The sequence below is a fragment of the Corylus avellana genome, chromosome ca1 (genome assembly GCF_901000735.1).
Source record: "Corylus avellana chromosome ca1, CavTom2PMs-1.0".
NCBI classification, from domain to species: Eukaryota; Viridiplantae; Streptophyta; class Magnoliopsida; order Fagales; family Betulaceae; genus Corylus; species Corylus avellana.
Window position 1 is genome coordinate 50,763,284 of NC_081541.1, and position 17,557 is coordinate 50,780,840.

Below are 17,557 nucleotides of genomic sequence, written 5' to 3' on the forward strand. Positions count from 1 at the left end.
AATTAAATGAGTCAGATTAAAATTGACTTATATGGTCTTATTTATACGTATACATCGACAAAATACAATCTATCTCGTTTACAAATTGTTACCCTAATCATTAAATGGTAATTATAACATCGTCAAAAAAAATAGTAATAATAACTACAATGGGGAATTTGATACCATATAATCCATGTTGAACTTTGACCCCAACCCTAAACCCACGAGGAAAAAAACCAAAAAAAAAAAAAAATGAGAGCAAAATAATGCAGTTAATGACATGGAATTTGAACTTTGAGACTAAATGATTTTCCATAAATACAATTAATAACAAAGGGCAGTAGTCCGCTATAGGAGGCGACATATTATATCTCCAGCCCTGTCAGTGTGATTCCCATAAATTAGAAGAAGAAGAAAAACTAACACTCAACAAATGAACAAATATTGTTCATCCTGTGCATCAAACTCTACATAGAATGGCCTAAAGTAATTGTTGTTAAAATCCTGATATGGGATTCAAATGTACAAATTGTAAATTCTATAAAAAAGCAATGTCCTCCTGCTGCTCATTCTCAAGTTCACTTATGTTGTGAACTATATCTTCAACTGTTCTTGCCATTTGCCCAGTGTGCTCCTCAATATACTTCAACACCAGCCGTAACTGTTCCTCGTAAGCCGCGCAACGGCGTTTACACCGTTGTCTCTCATTGTTAAGTTCAAGGGTCAGCTCTCGAATTCTTTGATCCTTCTCATCCTGCATGTAACAACTACAATGTGAGGTCATGGTTCAAGTCCATTGTAATTTGATCATCTTAAGACTTATGTCATTGATAATAATGGGTGATGATCCTTCGGTATGAATTGTTTAATGACCAAAAAAACATTTTTGAAAAAAGGATTTTAGATGGTTAACATAGTTTATGCATAACATATCAAACTATATTACGTTGTCACGTGTCGTAGCTAAGAGTAATACTACTATCAACTACATTTTTATCCCACAATTATCTCATAATCTTGATATTGTGGTCACAACCAAACTTTGGACCAATCCTTGTTAAAAAAAAAAAAAAAAAATGATGATAATGTTTATATATCAAAAAGCGCATAGGGGCACTACCCTAATACATAGAAAGTATACAAGAGGAATGCCTAACTAGAAGAAGAAAAGAGAACAAAAAAATCAAAATAACTAATCACTAATGGAGCAAGCCAAATTGATGTCCAAGTGAAAAGAGTAAAAAAGTAGAATGTTGTGAGCTCCTCCAAGGGTCTCTCAGCGTCCTCAAAGCAAGGGAACAAACCTTGTCCCAACTGACCAGATGATACTTAAACTCTTCACTTAACCCACCCTATAAAAAATCACGTTGAACCTTCTCTATTAAGTTGGCCACAGAAGCAGGTATAGGGAAGAGAGACAAAAAATAAGTAGGAAGATTAGAGAGAGTACTCTTAATAAGAGTGACCCTACCCCCTTTAGATAGATACATCATTTTCCAACTTGCCAACATGCGATCAATCTTTTCTATAATGTCATCCCAAATGGACTTGGCCTTAAAGCAAGGCTCCAAAGGGAGACCCAGATATTTCAAAGGCAAAAAGGCCGTTCCACAACCCAAGATACAGCCAAATCACCCACATTATCCACATCGCCTACTAGAACCAAAGCTGATTTGGCCAAATTCACCTTCAAACCAAAAATAGCTTCAAAGCATACAAGTAAAGCTTTAATGGAAAGAATTTGATCAAAATTCACCCCACAAAAAACCAAAGTATCATATGCAAACAAGATGTGAGAAATGTTAACCTTGTCAAACAATCTAGCTCCCACTAAAAAGCCCGAGATAAAACCACTATCGATAGAAGCAGCAATCATCTTGCTAAACGCCTCCATAACAATGACAAACAGAAAATGAGACAAAGGATCACCCTGTCTGACCCCTCAAGAGCTTCTAAAGAATCAAGGAGTGCCATTAATCAACACAGAAAAGGAAACAGTCGATATACAACGCTCTATCCAGGAACACCATTTCTCACCAAACTCACACCTCCTGAGTAAATACAAAAGAAACTTCCAACCAATATGATTATAGGCATTCTCCATATCCAGTTTACAAAGCAGCCCTGGTTCACCAAATTTGATACAACCATCCAAGCACTCATTCGCAATAAGAAGCGAGTCCATGATTTGCTTACCTTTAACGAAGGCATTCTGAGGCTTTGAGATCACTCCATCCACAACTCTTCTCATCCTATTAGTGAGAACTTTATCTTATAGATCTCACTCACAAGACTATTAGGACGAAACTCCTTACGCTCAGAAGCCCTAGGCACCTTCAGAATAAGAGAGATAAAAGTAGCATTAATGCTTTTTTCAAACTTACCACTAACATAAAAATCTGAAGAAAAAAAAACCGCCATAATGTCATCCTTGATCACTTCACAGCAATCTTGAAAGAAAGCCATAGAAAAGCCATCTAAACTTGGAGCCTTATCACTATCCATGTCTTTCACCACCTCCAACACCTCCCTTTCCTCAAAATGAACTTCTAGCCGAGAGGCCTCACCCACCTCCAAAGAATCAAAAGCAAGATAATCCAACCTAGGCCTCCAACTGCAACGTTCAAAGAACAATGATTCATAGAAGTGCACAACATGGTCCCGAATGGTGGCTTGATTGGACGAAAGAGAGCCATTAATAGATAAAGGCTCAACGTAATTGCATCTTCTATTTGAATTGGCAATCCGATGGAAAAACTTAGTGCACTTAAGCCAACGGATCCTATATTTTTGCCTCCAACTGATTTCCTCTTGTAAAAGAGAGATCTCCAACTCACTAATAATCACCCTTTTCCTTTCCTTCTCTTCTTCTCCTAAACCTCTCCCTTCCTCCAATCTATCCATAGCCTTCAGCTCTTCAACGCCCTCCTTGCAAAGAGCACTCACATTGCCAAATTCATGCTCATTCCATCTTTTGATATCCACCTTTAAAGCCTTAAGCTTCTAAGCCAGAATAAAACTCGGGGTACCATGGAAGTTATACGACGACAACCAAGACCACACCCTATCCACAAACCCATCAGCTTTCAACCACATATTCTCAAACTTGAAAGGTATCTTGCCCCTTAGGATGCAACCGCAGTCAAGCAAGATGGGAAAATGATCTGAGCACAATCTAAGCATCCTCTTTTAAAGCAAACTAGGATATTTGACTTCTCATTCTGGAGACACTAAGAAGCGATCAATCCTAGACCATGCCCCCTCGGGCAAAAAGGGAAGATCCATAACTCCTGCTCGGAGATGAAGTCCGAAAATTCTGTCATTGTAGGAATAAGGCGCGCGCTCCCCCCAACCTTTCGCTTGGGATATGGGTGACATTGAAATCACCACCAATACACCATGGTAAATCCCACCAGCTAATAAGCCCAGCCAATTCGTCCCAAAGAAGACATCTGATATTATCAAGATTTAGACCATAGATCCCCGTGAAGGCCCCAAACAAAATCATCCTCCACATTTCTAAAAGAACAGACTGTGACAAACTCTCCCACACAAACCTCTAGCTTTGTGACCACCCTTCTATCCCACATCAACAAAATGCCACCGAAAGCCCCTCTGGAAGCAACATAACACCAATTGGCATAAGGACAACCCCACAAGTTTCTCACAAAATTGCTGGAAATGTACTCCATTTTCGTCTCTTGAAGACACACAATGTCCACCTTCCATTGCCTAAGCAGATTTTTCACCCTTTAACACTTATCACCCTCATTCAACCCTCTCAAATTCTAAGAAATAATCTTAGGCTTCATGAATAATCTCTTTGAACCCTCCCCCTGGACCCTATCCCGACAAGCACTTTCATTGTGAACATCATAATTAATGGAACAGAAAAGATATTTGAGTTCTCTCATACCTTGATTTCTCGCATTTTAGGCCACAGCCGCTCCCTTCTCTTCATTATTTGCAATAATATCCCCAAACAACGCTGACAACTTCCCTACATACCCTTCACACGAAAGGCCAACATAATGGCTAAACTCCTCTACTAGCTTTAGGGCCCTCTCAGCGGATTGAGACCCCTCCTTCCCCCAAAAACTCCGAAGCTGGACAACAAAATAGCGGGGTATGCTCCTGCACCGCATACACCTCCAATTCCAATCCCTCCAAGTTAGTCTCTGTAACAAGTGGAGCTGATTTCTCCATAGAACGTGGAGAGTTAAACACCTCCAAACTGGTCTGAATACACCCACTGTCCGTAGCATTACCTAGGCCCAATAGAACTTCCAAACAATCCTCCACCATCCCCTCCACCCCCTCTACCATGCCAACATCCAAAACTGCCACAGAAAAACCGGAATCCAAACTACCTGCCTCTTGCTCGCAAATTCCCAATGGGAATGGAATTTGAAGAACCCTCAAGCCTAGGCGCCTCACCCCTAACCACATCTAAACCTGCACCCCCAGGCTCAACCCCCTCGCTGACAGAAATACCCCTAGAAACAGCCACTGACGACAAAGCCTGAAGAAAACCCCCCACTGCTGGCACCCCTAATGGTTGTAACAATATTTCAGGGACTCTACCACTGCCTAAAACTCTAGCCGAGGCCAAACCCACCCTCATCGACGCCTTCTCCATTGAACTTGACATCTGAGCCAACGATCCCGGATGTTTACCGCCAACCGCAGTACCAGCAAGCCCCAATCCCGCGCTTGAAGGCCCCTTCCCTAGCAAGCCTAGCCTTGTTGCACCTGATAGTCTCAGAATATGCCGGAAAACCTGCCGACGGCTAACTCTTGGAGACTTGAGACCCAGAGGCAGAGGATGAAGCGCCTGGGTCACTAGCCTTGCTCGCCGCCCAGCCCATCTGAAGCTTCTTGGCCCTAGAAGGCAGCCCAGCAACTTTCCTCTTAGAGTTAAAGGTTCTTCTGGGCCCTGCACCCACCAAATGAGCCTTGCCCAAATTCTTACTGGACTAGGCTTTATGGACTCCCTCCAGATCACTAAGGCTGGCTTGCATAGACCCACGACCCGGAAGCCCACCTTCACAAGAAAAACACCTGCCCAGGGCCATACGTTCCAGACTCACTCCAATCTCCATCTGTAACTTTTCCAAAGTTTTCCTCAAACTAACATATTCGATACCTCCAAATGAAACATTGCTATTGTTAGAGAAATCCTTTCCAATAGGTACTACATGCCCCTGCACAGCCGCCTTTGTAAGAGGGATGGGACCACAGCCCAACAATACAGATTTTGCAGAAGGGAGATGCTTCGCCGGAGGAGGATGCTTCGCCGGAAAGGACTCAGTAGCATGAATCTCCCTATCTGCGTCCTCCTGCAAGACCCCCTTTGCCTTATCTACCCAGAAATTTGGCTGGAGGAGGAAACACTGCCGGAGGCTTAGAGAGAACCACCGGAACTAGGCAATCCTTTGCTGGATATTTGCTGGGCAGCGTTGTCTATGACGCAATGTTGCCGAAATTGCCCCCCAAAAGTCACTTAGGCACCCTAGCTAGTGGCACTACCGATGGCCCAAATAAATCCTTTGTCAACCTCACCGTGGATTGCAGCACCTCAGTGAAGCTCCTCTTCTTTTTCACGACAACGTTCTTTGGAGCCAACAAAAAAGGTTGAAAAAACTTGATAGCAATATGGAGCTCTGATTCGAATTTAATCCAACCTTTCTGGTTTCTCCCTTTCGGCACCAGAACTGACCCGCGCCTCTCTCCCGTCATACTCTTCAATCACCAAAAAACTTCCATGCCTGTTAAAGCACTTCTGAGCTAACACTCGAAAATAGCCCGGCGTAGACTGATCCCGTAAAACCCTTGAATCATTTGCTGCCACCAACTCATCAAAGATGTGTAAAAGCCAGACTGATTATCTGCTTCCCAACCTCACAGACCTCATCAAACCTCTGCTTCTCTCCTGAATCTTCAATCCAGTAGCACCATCCTTCACCAGCATCTCAAAAACCTTGGATTCCACAGTCCAACTTCTCAATAAACCCATCTCTCCACCGCCGGCAGCCCGCCTGAGACTAAAAACCACTCCTCACATGCCTCCTCCATGAAAGAAAAGAAGAGAGAGAAGAGAGCTTTTCCTTGTTAAAAATTAAAAATTAAAGGTTAGTAGGGACTACCACGTCAGCATTGTGAAAGAAAAATGTGATTTTTTAGCATTGCTCTATAGCTAAGAGTAATGCTAGAAACCACATTTTTTATCCCACAATGCTAACGTTGCAATCCCGCTGTCTTCTGGTTACAAGTTTGCCACTTAATTGCACCGCTCTTTACAGGCTAAAGCAAGCTGGGTAGAGCCAAGAGGTCTCTACCCAACAACAAAAAGCTTGTCAGAACCAATTAACTCCCTATTATATCGTAGAGAATTTCAAAAGAAGCATACCTCACTTATCATACTTTTTCCAGATCCTCGCCATGGAACTTTACTTGGAGATAATAATGAGTGATTGTGTTCTTTTATAAATTTTGTGACAACCCACTTTTCTCCATCCCTTAGAGCTAGCCTCAGCATCGCAGAGCAGCCTTCTCTGGTGATAGGCGGTGGAGGAAGAACTCTATCTTTCCTGGATGTGTACTTCCTTTCACGAAAACCTTCCTTTGAACAAACGAAATCTTGACCAATAATCATGTTATTTATTCGTGAGCGTCGATTATGATGAATGCGTACAGTAAACCCAGTACGCCTACCGTATGCAATATAAAATTCTCGAGCATCATCTCTGGACTTGAACTCCAGGCCAATATATGGTTCTAAGACATTGCCTACTAAAGGTAAACTTCCGTTCGGTTGTTCTATTGTCTTAGCAACTTCCCCCATACATATATCAATGTCTGTTGAAAGGTCATCATCAACAAAATCATGATCAATGTAGTTTTCAATTTGCAAACACTTTTCACTCTCCTCTGAATCAAATGCTTGATTAATTGGGCTTTCCATTATCCTCCTATAGCAGATTTAGACGGGTTGCTAATCCATCAAGAAGCTGCAAGCAGGTGGTAAAGATCATGCAAATTAGCCTAAAAATATGGTACAAGCACATAATAAAGGAGAACAGGAAAGTACAAGAAGAAGCACCTGCATTTGAAAATTGACAAACTATAGTGAACCAGTAATAAAAACATCTCCCATAAGGCAGATAAGAATACATTAAACGAAAAAAGTGAAAGGAAAAAACAAAAGGCTATGGACCATTGTTATCCAAATTGTTTCCATGCCAAGTGCTAAATAAAAGGTTCTTGCTAAAATTTACTTCATTCAGTATCACCCCACCTAAATGCAAGAGTATTCTGTCAAAGATCAATCTTAGGATCACTTTACATACCCAGATATGAATGCTTAGCTTAGTGAACAACACACTAGCAGAGAGCACATCTATTTAGTAAATGCAAAAATTCAGGCTGCTTCATTTACTCGTATAAACTAATAAGAGTAGAATAGAAAGCTTGAATTATTAACAAAGACAATTCTTATGTATGTACTTTTCTTTACCAAACAGTATTAGTCACCAATGGTTTAAAATTACAAAACTTGATGTCTTTCCTATTTGCGCTGCATATAGAGCCCATGGTCCATTATTCATTGAGTCACTATTATATACAGACACAAACCAATGCGTCATGCTTATCAAAAATAATACAACTTCTAGACATATGTAAAACAAATCCAAAATCTCTTACAATCTTAAAATTCAATCAAATCAATTTGAGAAATGAAATCTTTTCATCTGAAAACACTGCTTTTTTCTAGGTAAAAGTAAATCTATTACGAATCCTAAATTCTACCGATCCTATAGTTCTAGTCAAACCCAGAAACTGATGTTTCAAGTAAAACTATAAACGTTCACCCACTTCTAGAAACTGCTTCTATTCCTGTGTTCAAACTTGTAATAGCTACAAAAGTAAAGATACAAAAAAAAAGCCATGAATGCGTTCTTTGTGCGGGCAAGGTTGATAATGAGTATACTTGTGTGCTTGAGTGTGCAGAAAGATCTGAACAAAAAACAAAAGTTTGCAGACCAAAACATACTTATGCATGTGTACTTCTGTGTTTATGAAAATATTGACACAGATTGTACGATAAATAGTCATCGTTGTTCATAAAGAGAATGGTTACATTATGTGAGAAGATTAATTAAAGATAGATCTTACCTCTAAATGAAAAATTGAGCAAGAAAACAGTACTACTTACACTCTCAGAATTTAGCATATTAAATTTCAAAAGCCATAGAAAATCCATATAAATATATAATATTGCAGTGATGAGGCTTTTAGAGGTTTTCAGGAGTCAATGAAGAAGGGGTTGAGCACTAAGAGATCATGTAGGGTTCCTAGGGTGTTGTTGGTTTTAGCTTCGATGGAGGAGTTTACAAATGGGAAAGGGATTCATGAATTTGTGGTGAAAATAGGGTATGGTTCCAATATTGTGGGAGCCAACACATTAATTGAGATGATTGATTGCAAACCATGAGGTTGGCGTTGCTGTGAAGGTGATGGGGCCACTGCATGTGCAGTAGGTTGTGGTGTTGGTGGTTCGAATTTAGTAGTGATGGCTGTGCTTTTTGGGGTTTGGGGTGGAGGTGGTGGTGTGGTGGAGGAGAGAGAGAGGATATGGTCACAAATATGCAGATAATGCACTATGCTTAAACTAGTCCACAAGCAGTGGAATAATTTTTCACTTCTCAAGCATAGAAACCACATAACTTCATATGGGAAAAATTGCACAAAATGTCCAATCTTGAGCATAAGGTGTAGTATGTTCTGACTATACTTATATGGCCAATTAAAAACCAACCGTAAGTCACCAGTTGCTTAATTGTTCAACTATTTCTTAAATAGGGTTTTGATCGCAGTAATATTAGTGCAAAAGCTAGTCCATTGTCCATGATAGTCTCAATCAGACCTTTCAGCTAAAGATTTTCTTTCTTTTTTATGTAATCAAAAAGTCAAAGGGGAATGATGATAACTTGTTTACTTAAAAGATGTTGCGGCGATAGTGAAGAATGTGGACAGAAACACTGGAATGTTACAAGTTCTCCCCATAACTTAACCACATTTCCTCAAACGGGAAAATGGATGGTATAAATTGAGACAAGCTCCTATAAACAGGCTGAATCTGGGGGTTAGCTACCAACATTGCCACCATTTCAGACCTAGGAGAAATCACCCAAACAACATTTCAAGCGCGCAGAAAACATCATATTCTTAAAGAAATGCTCAGATGGCATCCTTGCAAAGTTAGTTTTGAAGCCTTTTTTCGTCTTTTTTCCTCACAAAATTTGCATTTGGGTGCATTCTTTTAACCGGGGAGACATTTTTATTCACCCTAGGAAATATACAGACATTCACAGTGGTTGTTTCATACGGTTTGGAGAAGCACAAAAACCAACTTTGTCTCATAAAATTTAACTTTGTTCTACCCAATCCCACTTTTCAAGCACTTGCAAATCAACATTATGCAGCACTTCTTCATTTATAAAGAGAACAGAAATCAAAACAAGGCATTAGCAACTAGGAACAAAAAGTTATACTAAAAATCCTCATAACATTGAAACTATTACTCCAAAACTGCGGGCTGGAACAAATTTATATTTCAAATTTGATAATAAGAGGGATTCAATAACGACTTTCAACCTACTTTCTGAAAACGCTACAAATCTCCAATTTACATCATAATTTCCAAAATCCAAGAACAATGTATGATGAAGAGAAGACTTGGGTCCGTACCTGACTTGGGTTTCTCAGACCACGGTGCTCGAAACATTATAGCAGAGAAAATTGCAGTTCAATAACGAGAAATCTGAACCCATCAAGAACACTACTTAGATTGCAGCTCTTTTTTCTTCTTTTACTTCTAGAAATTTCAATCTTTTTTGGTATTCCCACGTTTTCCAGGCAACCAAACGGGGTATTTTTTTTTTTTTTTTTTTTCTAATCAACCAAACGGAGGGTTTAGATATAGGAAAAGGGAACAGGAGTTGACTTTTTTATCAGAATGTTGACTTAATATAATAGTCCAAACAAAAATAGCCAATTGAAATAATAATAATTCATTATTATTATTTACATACTATTAGTAAAATTTTTATTTTATAATTTGGTAGTGTAGTTTAGTGCTTAGTTTTGTAAAAAGAAGAACTTTATCAATCTTAGAAAATCTATAATTTTGTTAGTTGCTCAATACCCCAAATACTATGGGGAGACCACGCTACATGAACTTTGCTAGATAAATGTGGATACTAATCCAATAAATAATACCTTCAATCAAGATGAGGTGTAAAACTCATATTTTACAGTATCTAATAAAAAGATGACACATCATCTAACAACCCCGAATACAATAAGCATGAAAACAGCAGATCTTACTAACAAAAGAAAACCTAATGCAACTAAAGAAACTTTACCCTTTCAAGGTCTGGTAACAACGTCTCCTCCTCCACAGAATTCGCCCAATGCCATCAAATCTTATGGAAGAATTAAATTTTTTCATAAATAATTTTATTAAAAAATTATGTGTTTTTCATATGCTAATTAAAATGGGGTTTGCTTTTTGACAAATCACAATTTTATAGATTGAGTTTGAAAAATTATTTCAATCCAATTTGGATAAAGTTTATATCCCACTACAACCTTCTTAAAACTTATAGGCACATGATAGTATGTGATTGAAGCCACATTAGCCACTCCAAAAAATTCACATCATTCAATCTCACGCTGGCACGTGTCAAAAAGTATTAAAAAAATTGTTAATCTAACATTTTTCAAGAAAAAAAAGACTTCATCTCTAAAAGAACACGGAGCCACTGAGCTTGCTATTTGTCTTTCTGGCTTTGTATGTCCTATTCATTACAAAAGATTGTACTATCAAATGTAAAACATTTTGTCGTTTTGGTGTTTTGGGGGGAAACTTTAGAACCAATTATATCTTTCGCCTGACATAGTTAGAGCCATTCTTTTTGGAATTTTTGCTCCTACGGTTTGCAGTAAAGTTACCTTAAAGCGCATGGGGAGACTTTAGAACCAATTATATTTTTTTCAAAACATTAACGAAACGAATTCAACATAGTTTGCAGTGAAGTTACCTTGGAGCACATAGAACAATGATGAAACTTCTATTTGCCATAAAATAATATTATTTAATAAACTGTTATACAACTGTCATACTACAACTAAAATGACATGACAGTAAAAATTAACTTTTAAACTAACAAGGACTCGTAAAAATAAAAATCAAGAGTTAATTTTTACTGTCACATCATCTCATTCGTATAATAATCTACTAAATAGTATTTCAGTTAACCGGGACAAACTTGGATCTTCTTCGACTACAACCGAAAAAGGCAGTAGCACAATTTTGAATGTGATAGATCTGGACTTAAAGAATCCTAGCAAGCCCTATACAACACCAAAAGATTCATGAAGCTCAACATGGATTATACACAATCTCACCCATATCTACCAAATATATATACTCAGGTTAGATGCAAGGCTATCTATGGTGGGAAAGTTTTTGGACTTCCGATTCTACTTTTCTCACATTGTCAACAATAACTTGGATTTTTGAGGACAGTTCTTCCGTTTGCTCCTCAACATTATTCATAAAACTCAGTAATTTTTCTCTGTAAGCAGCACATAACTGCTCCTGATGTTCCAACTCCCTCATAAGTTCTTCAATCTTCTTATCCTTATCACCCTGCAAGTATGAATAAATACTCATTTGTCAGATGATTCAAACACCAGATGGGAAAGTAATTAAAACAAAATGATTCACAACATACTATACAAATAGATCTTAAATTAATAATCTTTTTATCTATTGGACTGTGTTAAAAGTCCTAGTGTATCTAATGCTTCTTTTTCATCATACAACCTACAATGATGCTTATGCATACTGCACATCGCACTACCATATCTAGATTCCAAGTATTCTTTGCTTCCAGTCAGAAAAATTTGGGTTAGCTGTCATTCTTCTCGTCTTTTGTTCTATTTCCTCATTTTTTCTTTTATTTTCTTAGGCTTTTTTTTTTTTTTGGATAGGTACCATCATTCAGGTCGTTTCTTTACATGTATGTGTATGTATATACATACATAAATGTTACACACACGACAATATTGTTCACCCTATAATTATTATATTTATGGTAATGTTTTTAAAAACATTGGCGTTGAGATAAATCCCAATGTATGAAGGCATGCACTGACAAGCACCCTGTGAACTTGGGGAGTCAAAGCTTGAGACATCCGGTTCATCATTCTGTCAAATACTCCTACAAGGGAAATGAGTACTATTGTGAGGAACAAGGACATTGTAGTATGATCCAACATCAAACAATTCACTCTTCGAAGGTACCCCACATAGCTTGCCTTCGCCACCCCATCACAATCTGAGGGAGTATAACAAATTGAAGAACGAGATAAAGAGATCCACCTCTCAGTCTAGAGCCACTCTAAGAAAGCTAACATTCCACTAATGAAAGTCAATAAAAAACTCCGAAGGATCTGCCATTGAAACATCCTTACAAGTTCAGAAAAGCTACTTTGAGGGCCTGATCCCCACACCCCTCGTCATACCAGAATCTAATCTTGGAGCCATTACCAACCTCAAATTTAGTGTGACTAGAAAACTCTCCCTAACCTCTCTTGATATTTTTCTAAAGCCCCACTCCACACAGCCCATGAACCTCATTAGAACACCATCCATAGTTACTAATCCACTAGCTTGTTTTCTTTCTCTCTCTTTCTTGAGTGTCAGAAGTTGCCACCCATAGGTCTAATTAGTTTTAGTAATCAAATTCATTTTTGAAGTATGAGTCCTAATGGTCTATTTTATGATGTAATGATTTCATTTCAATAAAGAATTTTTTTTTTCTTCAAATTGGTGCAAAAATTAGGTATATCTCCATCTACCTTAGAAAATCTTTTTTTTTTTTGGATAAGTATCTATGCCGTATCTTAATCCTAACAACCTAAATCTTCAGCAGACTCCACTTAATGTTAGCCCCCAGAAAAAAACCGAAAACTTGTTTCTCTTTTGTTCAATTCACCACAATCCATTCCTTATTCCATTCCGAAACCTTAACTACTCATGTTTTTACCATAACTCCCACCATCATTGAACCCATCAAATAGCCGTGATGATCTTTCTTTTGTTTGCTGCAAAAATCTTGCAATCTCAAAATTCTGTTTCCAGCAACATAAGCTATCAAGATGCAAGCTTTTCCAGCTTATATAATTCTTTTTTTCAACCTATTAAACATAATCCCCTTTATCTTTTCTAACCTTTGCATAGAAAAGAGAAGCTCCAACGAGATTTCCTATGGGGTGGGTTAGGCGAAGAATTTAAATATCACTTGGTTAGTTGGCCCAAAGTTTGCTCTCCTATCATTGAAGGAGGCCTAGGGATTTGCAACTTGAAATTGTCTAATCAAGCCCTCTTGAGGAAATGGTTGTGGCGTTACGCGAACAAAAGTGAGACTTGGTGAAAAGCCATTATGGATGCCAAATATGGCTGCAATTGGGGTGGGTGGTGCTCTATTGATTCCCTGGGGTTGTATGGGGTCCAACTTTGGAAGTACATCAGAAGGAGGTGGAGGTTCTTTTCAAGTCAAAGAATTGGGGTTTAAGCTTCTTCTTTTTATGGATGAAGCGAATTGGAGTTTAAAGTTAGGGATAAATTGCTGTTGATCAGCTACAGAAATGTCTAAATTAATAGAAAAGCTCCTTGAGGCTGTTGCTCCAGCAAACTTGCCAAAAATCTTGCCACCTGCGCATGTTTATCAGGAATCTATTGATTTAGCACCCGGTGCAGCCTATCCAATGAAGGTAGAGCATAGCAGGTTGACAAGAAGATCGGCTCTTCTAAAGCGTATTTTATGACAAAGATGGAATTTTAACCAAAGGAAGACAAAATTACAATTCTTGGAGGATACAATTTTTGGCAATTTTATTGTGAGACAGTCAATTCACAGGTCAGAAATCTTGCAGCTTGCTCTGCATTGCTATGCTTAAAAGTGTAAGAAAAGATGTAGCAAAAGAGAATTCTTTTTTGTATGCAGAATTGGATTGAAAATCCTTCATTTTCGCAGCAGCCAAGAAAGCAGAATAGTGCCAGATTAGTGAAGAAAGGAAAACTCATTACCCATATCAGTCCAAAGTTGTGAATAATCTATTGCTTCGACAATTGAGGGCATCAGTCCATATAATATCAAAATTGAGATAGGCAAGATGGTTATTCAACTATAGTTGTTCCTTCCTCTTAAAGTAGACAACGTGCCATTGACAAGATGCAGTTTCCTTTACACAGGATTTCATCAAAGAACCCAAGGATCCTAGTACTTGCAACATCTCAAATCTAAAGCTTGAAGTTTCTTCAACCAGGGGAGAATGATGATTAAACCTCAGAAAGGGGAGAGGAAGGAACAGGGAGGAATGATGCAAGATATTAGTCGTTCAAGAAGAAGCAATGTTGATATATATGGAATGACGACCTCAATTGTCAAAGCAATAGAGGAGTCACAACTTTCAACAGGTATTGAATTGGAGTATGTTTATCTATGTGAAATTTTCAACAGGTATTAAGCTGTCTTGCATGTGCTTATTGACAAGGGCCTATATGAAAATGGATCAAAAAGAGCCTTGCATAGAAACCCGGGGACTTGTCTTGGTCATGATATAGCCAAACCTACTGCCTCACATCAATCCCATGAGTCTCCACCGCCAACCTTCTCCTTAGGTCTGGCTTTTTCAGTTCGTTTGAGAAATGTGTTATGATGCTCAGAAAACTAGATGTGAAGAGGAGAGGGTATCTAAAGACAAGAGGGTATCATTCTTTATAGTGTTCATCAAGTAAGCAACCTGTGACTTGACACTGAAGGCAACAGATAAAGTATGCCCACACAATGCCTTAAGACACTAATCTTGATGCTTAACCTACAGCAAGCCTCAATTTAAGCCTCAAGCTTTTCAAATCTATACTGGTCACATAGATTTCCCTAGAAAATTGGTACTATCAATGAATCAGAGACGGGATCCAAAATATACCTATCAACTGCACAATCTCTCTGGTATGATCTCAAATTAACATATGGAACATGCACAATGTGTGTGCCATGCATATCTTCAATGTGATTACTGCTCACAGAATTATGAGTCACACTAAAATCTTGATTATGGCCGTTATTCTAATGGAACTCTTTCTGCAGTCTTTTCTTTATGCTCACTCCAAACCTATCATTACTTAATTGATTTTAATAATTCCACTCCAAAAAATTCTTGAAAAATCATAAAATTAAAATTGAAATAAATTAAATTGTTTTAATCGAAACACACAAATTAGGTTGTTGGCACAATATGATCAGGGTAATATGTGTAGGATTGATCATCTGCACATAATTATTTATTCATTATCAGCCAATTCTTTCCTGCTAGACCAACACACTTTATAAATAGTTCCTAAAACTTCAAAAAGAATAAAGTAGCTCATTAACAGGAGCTAAGCTGAATGTGGGTTGCGCCCCTTTGCGCTTTTTATATCATTATTACGTATCAAAAAAAAAACAGGAGCTAAGCTGAATGTCAGGAAGCCAGAGCCATATACAGCCACAAACCCACCAAATTTCACTTAATGATTGTCAATGATCCATCAAATGTTAACAGGTTATTAAGCACTTGTATCGAATAAATGCTGGGTGGAAATATTTTGTAGACATCATTCCTAACTGGAGAAGAATTAGTACGGTCTTGTAGCCAAGGGGTACCTATTCCCCAATATGTCAGGGAGATCTTAGGTTCAACCTGTGGGAAGCAAGGGATTTGGGAGAAGTAAGGCTACCCCTATTTAGTAGCCTATTATCCCTTTTTCTAATGGAAACACGATTGATTGAAAAAAAAAAAAAAAAAAAAAAAAAAAAAGAAGAAGAGTAGATTTTGAAAGTAAGCGTTATTAAAGTAAAACTTAGAAGGTCACACAGATACCTCATACCGTAGGTATTGCATTTGCATATAAAGATTAAAAAGGAAAGAAAAGAAAATTGACAACAGGATAATTGATCTAGACTAGTGCTGTGTATAACAACAAAATTTGACATAAATTATCAAGTTCAAAAATAAGTCAGAAAATGTCACACCAAACTAATGAAATAGAATGAAACATACTTCTCATCGACTTTTAACAACCTTGCAAAAGTGTAAAATCTCAAGCAAGAAACTCAATCATCTAAAAAACTAAGATAGAACAAACAAGTTGTGAAGTTAATAAAACACAACTATTACTTAAGTCAAAGGAACTCACCGCTGTGCTGAACCCATTGGCAGTAGCAACCAGAGGATGATTATGTTCGCTTTCAAATCTTGAAACAACCCATTTCCCAGACTTTTCCATCCTCACCAAAATAGTTGCCCTGCATCCTTCTCGTGCGCTAGGCCGTGGCTTTTTCTCCGGTCCAACTGTGCCCCTCTGATTAGGAGAGAAACCCTGTTTGTTACATCCCAGTCGACGGGCAAGCGTTCTCCCATCAATCCCGGAACGGCGCCGTTGCATTATTCGCACAACAAATCCTACCCGTCTAGCATACTCAACATAGAATTTCCTTGCGGCATCTTCAGAATCAAACTCCATACCCACATATGGTTCTAGAACTGCCCCTCCTTCTAATGAACCGGTGTGCACTACAAGAGAGCTGTTTACTGCCTCAACTCCCTTCTCCAAATCCAATGAACCAGTGTGCACTACAAGAGAGCTGTTTACTGCCTCAACTCCCTTCTCCAAATCCACTGTAAAAAAATACATAAACGATATCCACATTTATGCTGGTGAGTACATCATGTAAAGATAATACTAATTCCATATTTTAAGAGTAATGGCATTACCCAGCATTTGGTGTGTGTGGGAGTGGGGGGGGGAAGTTGTGTAAAGTACAAGTAAAGTCCCGTGTAAATCTTTTATTAGTGGAAAAGGTGGCAATTATGATGCAAAGCTCTAGGGGTAGGGTAGGGGGAGTGTATCTGAGGCAGAAGTTTCAAACTTCCACACAAGTTGCAAAGACTTAGTGGACAACTAATGGGGAACTGGAGAAGTGTGAAAGCTTGCTAACGTACTTTTAGTACACTAATATAGCCATTCATCAGATCACCTAGGAGGTAGGGCCTATTCTTATGCTTCAAATCAAATACATACAATTTATTTTGATGAATAATAATTTTATTAAACGAAAAGGGCAAAGCCCTCATGCACGAAAAGTATACAAGAGAGACAATCACCCTATAGGCGTCTACAATCTAAAAAATTAACCAGATCTACAAGATTCAATGAGGAGAAGTTAGGAACATAGACTACAGCCCAATCCAAACGAGAGCTCAAAAAAGATACAACTAACAAGAAGCTGATGATCAAAACCATCTCCGAATCTCATAATCTCTGCTTAACTACGCATTTAAAATGGCTATCACTCACCCATTAAACCAGCTTGTGCAATTGCGAAATATGGCTGCAAAAGCCCCAGTAGACCAGCCAGTAGGACTAACAGTAAAAAGAGAACCCAGGCAAAAAAAAAAA

General features: G+C 38.4%; 2 protein-coding genes across 2 annotated transcripts in view; both read right to left on the bottom strand.

Annotated features, from left to right (window-relative positions):
* Window positions 1–269: 269 nt before the first annotated feature.
* Window positions 270–9,912, bottom strand: LOC132163921 (protein FAR1-RELATED SEQUENCE 2-like). Its single transcript, XM_059574674.1, has 3 exons — window positions 9,733–9,912; window positions 6,392–6,992; window positions 270–736 (listed from the first exon to the last, which is right to left on the bottom strand). Exons 2-3 carry the CDS (start codon window positions 6,944–6,946, stop codon window positions 521–523), a joined length of 771 nt encoding a protein of 256 aa, XP_059430657.1. The 5' UTR covers window positions 6,947–6,992; window positions 9,733–9,912; the 3' UTR covers window positions 270–520.
* A 1,208-nt stretch (window positions 9,913–11,120) lies between these two features.
* The window catches only part of LOC132189801 (uncharacterized), a 10,764-nt gene continuing 4,327 nt past the window's right edge, over window positions 11,121–17,557 (bottom strand). The window contains exons 2-3 of the mRNA XM_059604598.1: window positions 16,295–16,776; window positions 11,121–11,698 (exon numbers count right to left, since the gene is read on the bottom strand). Of these exons, the coding sequence (XP_059460581.1) occupies window positions 11,495–11,698; window positions 16,295–16,776 (686 nt within the window). The 3' untranslated portion in view covers window positions 11,121–11,494. The remainder of the gene's footprint in view (window positions 11,699–16,294; window positions 16,777–17,557) is intronic.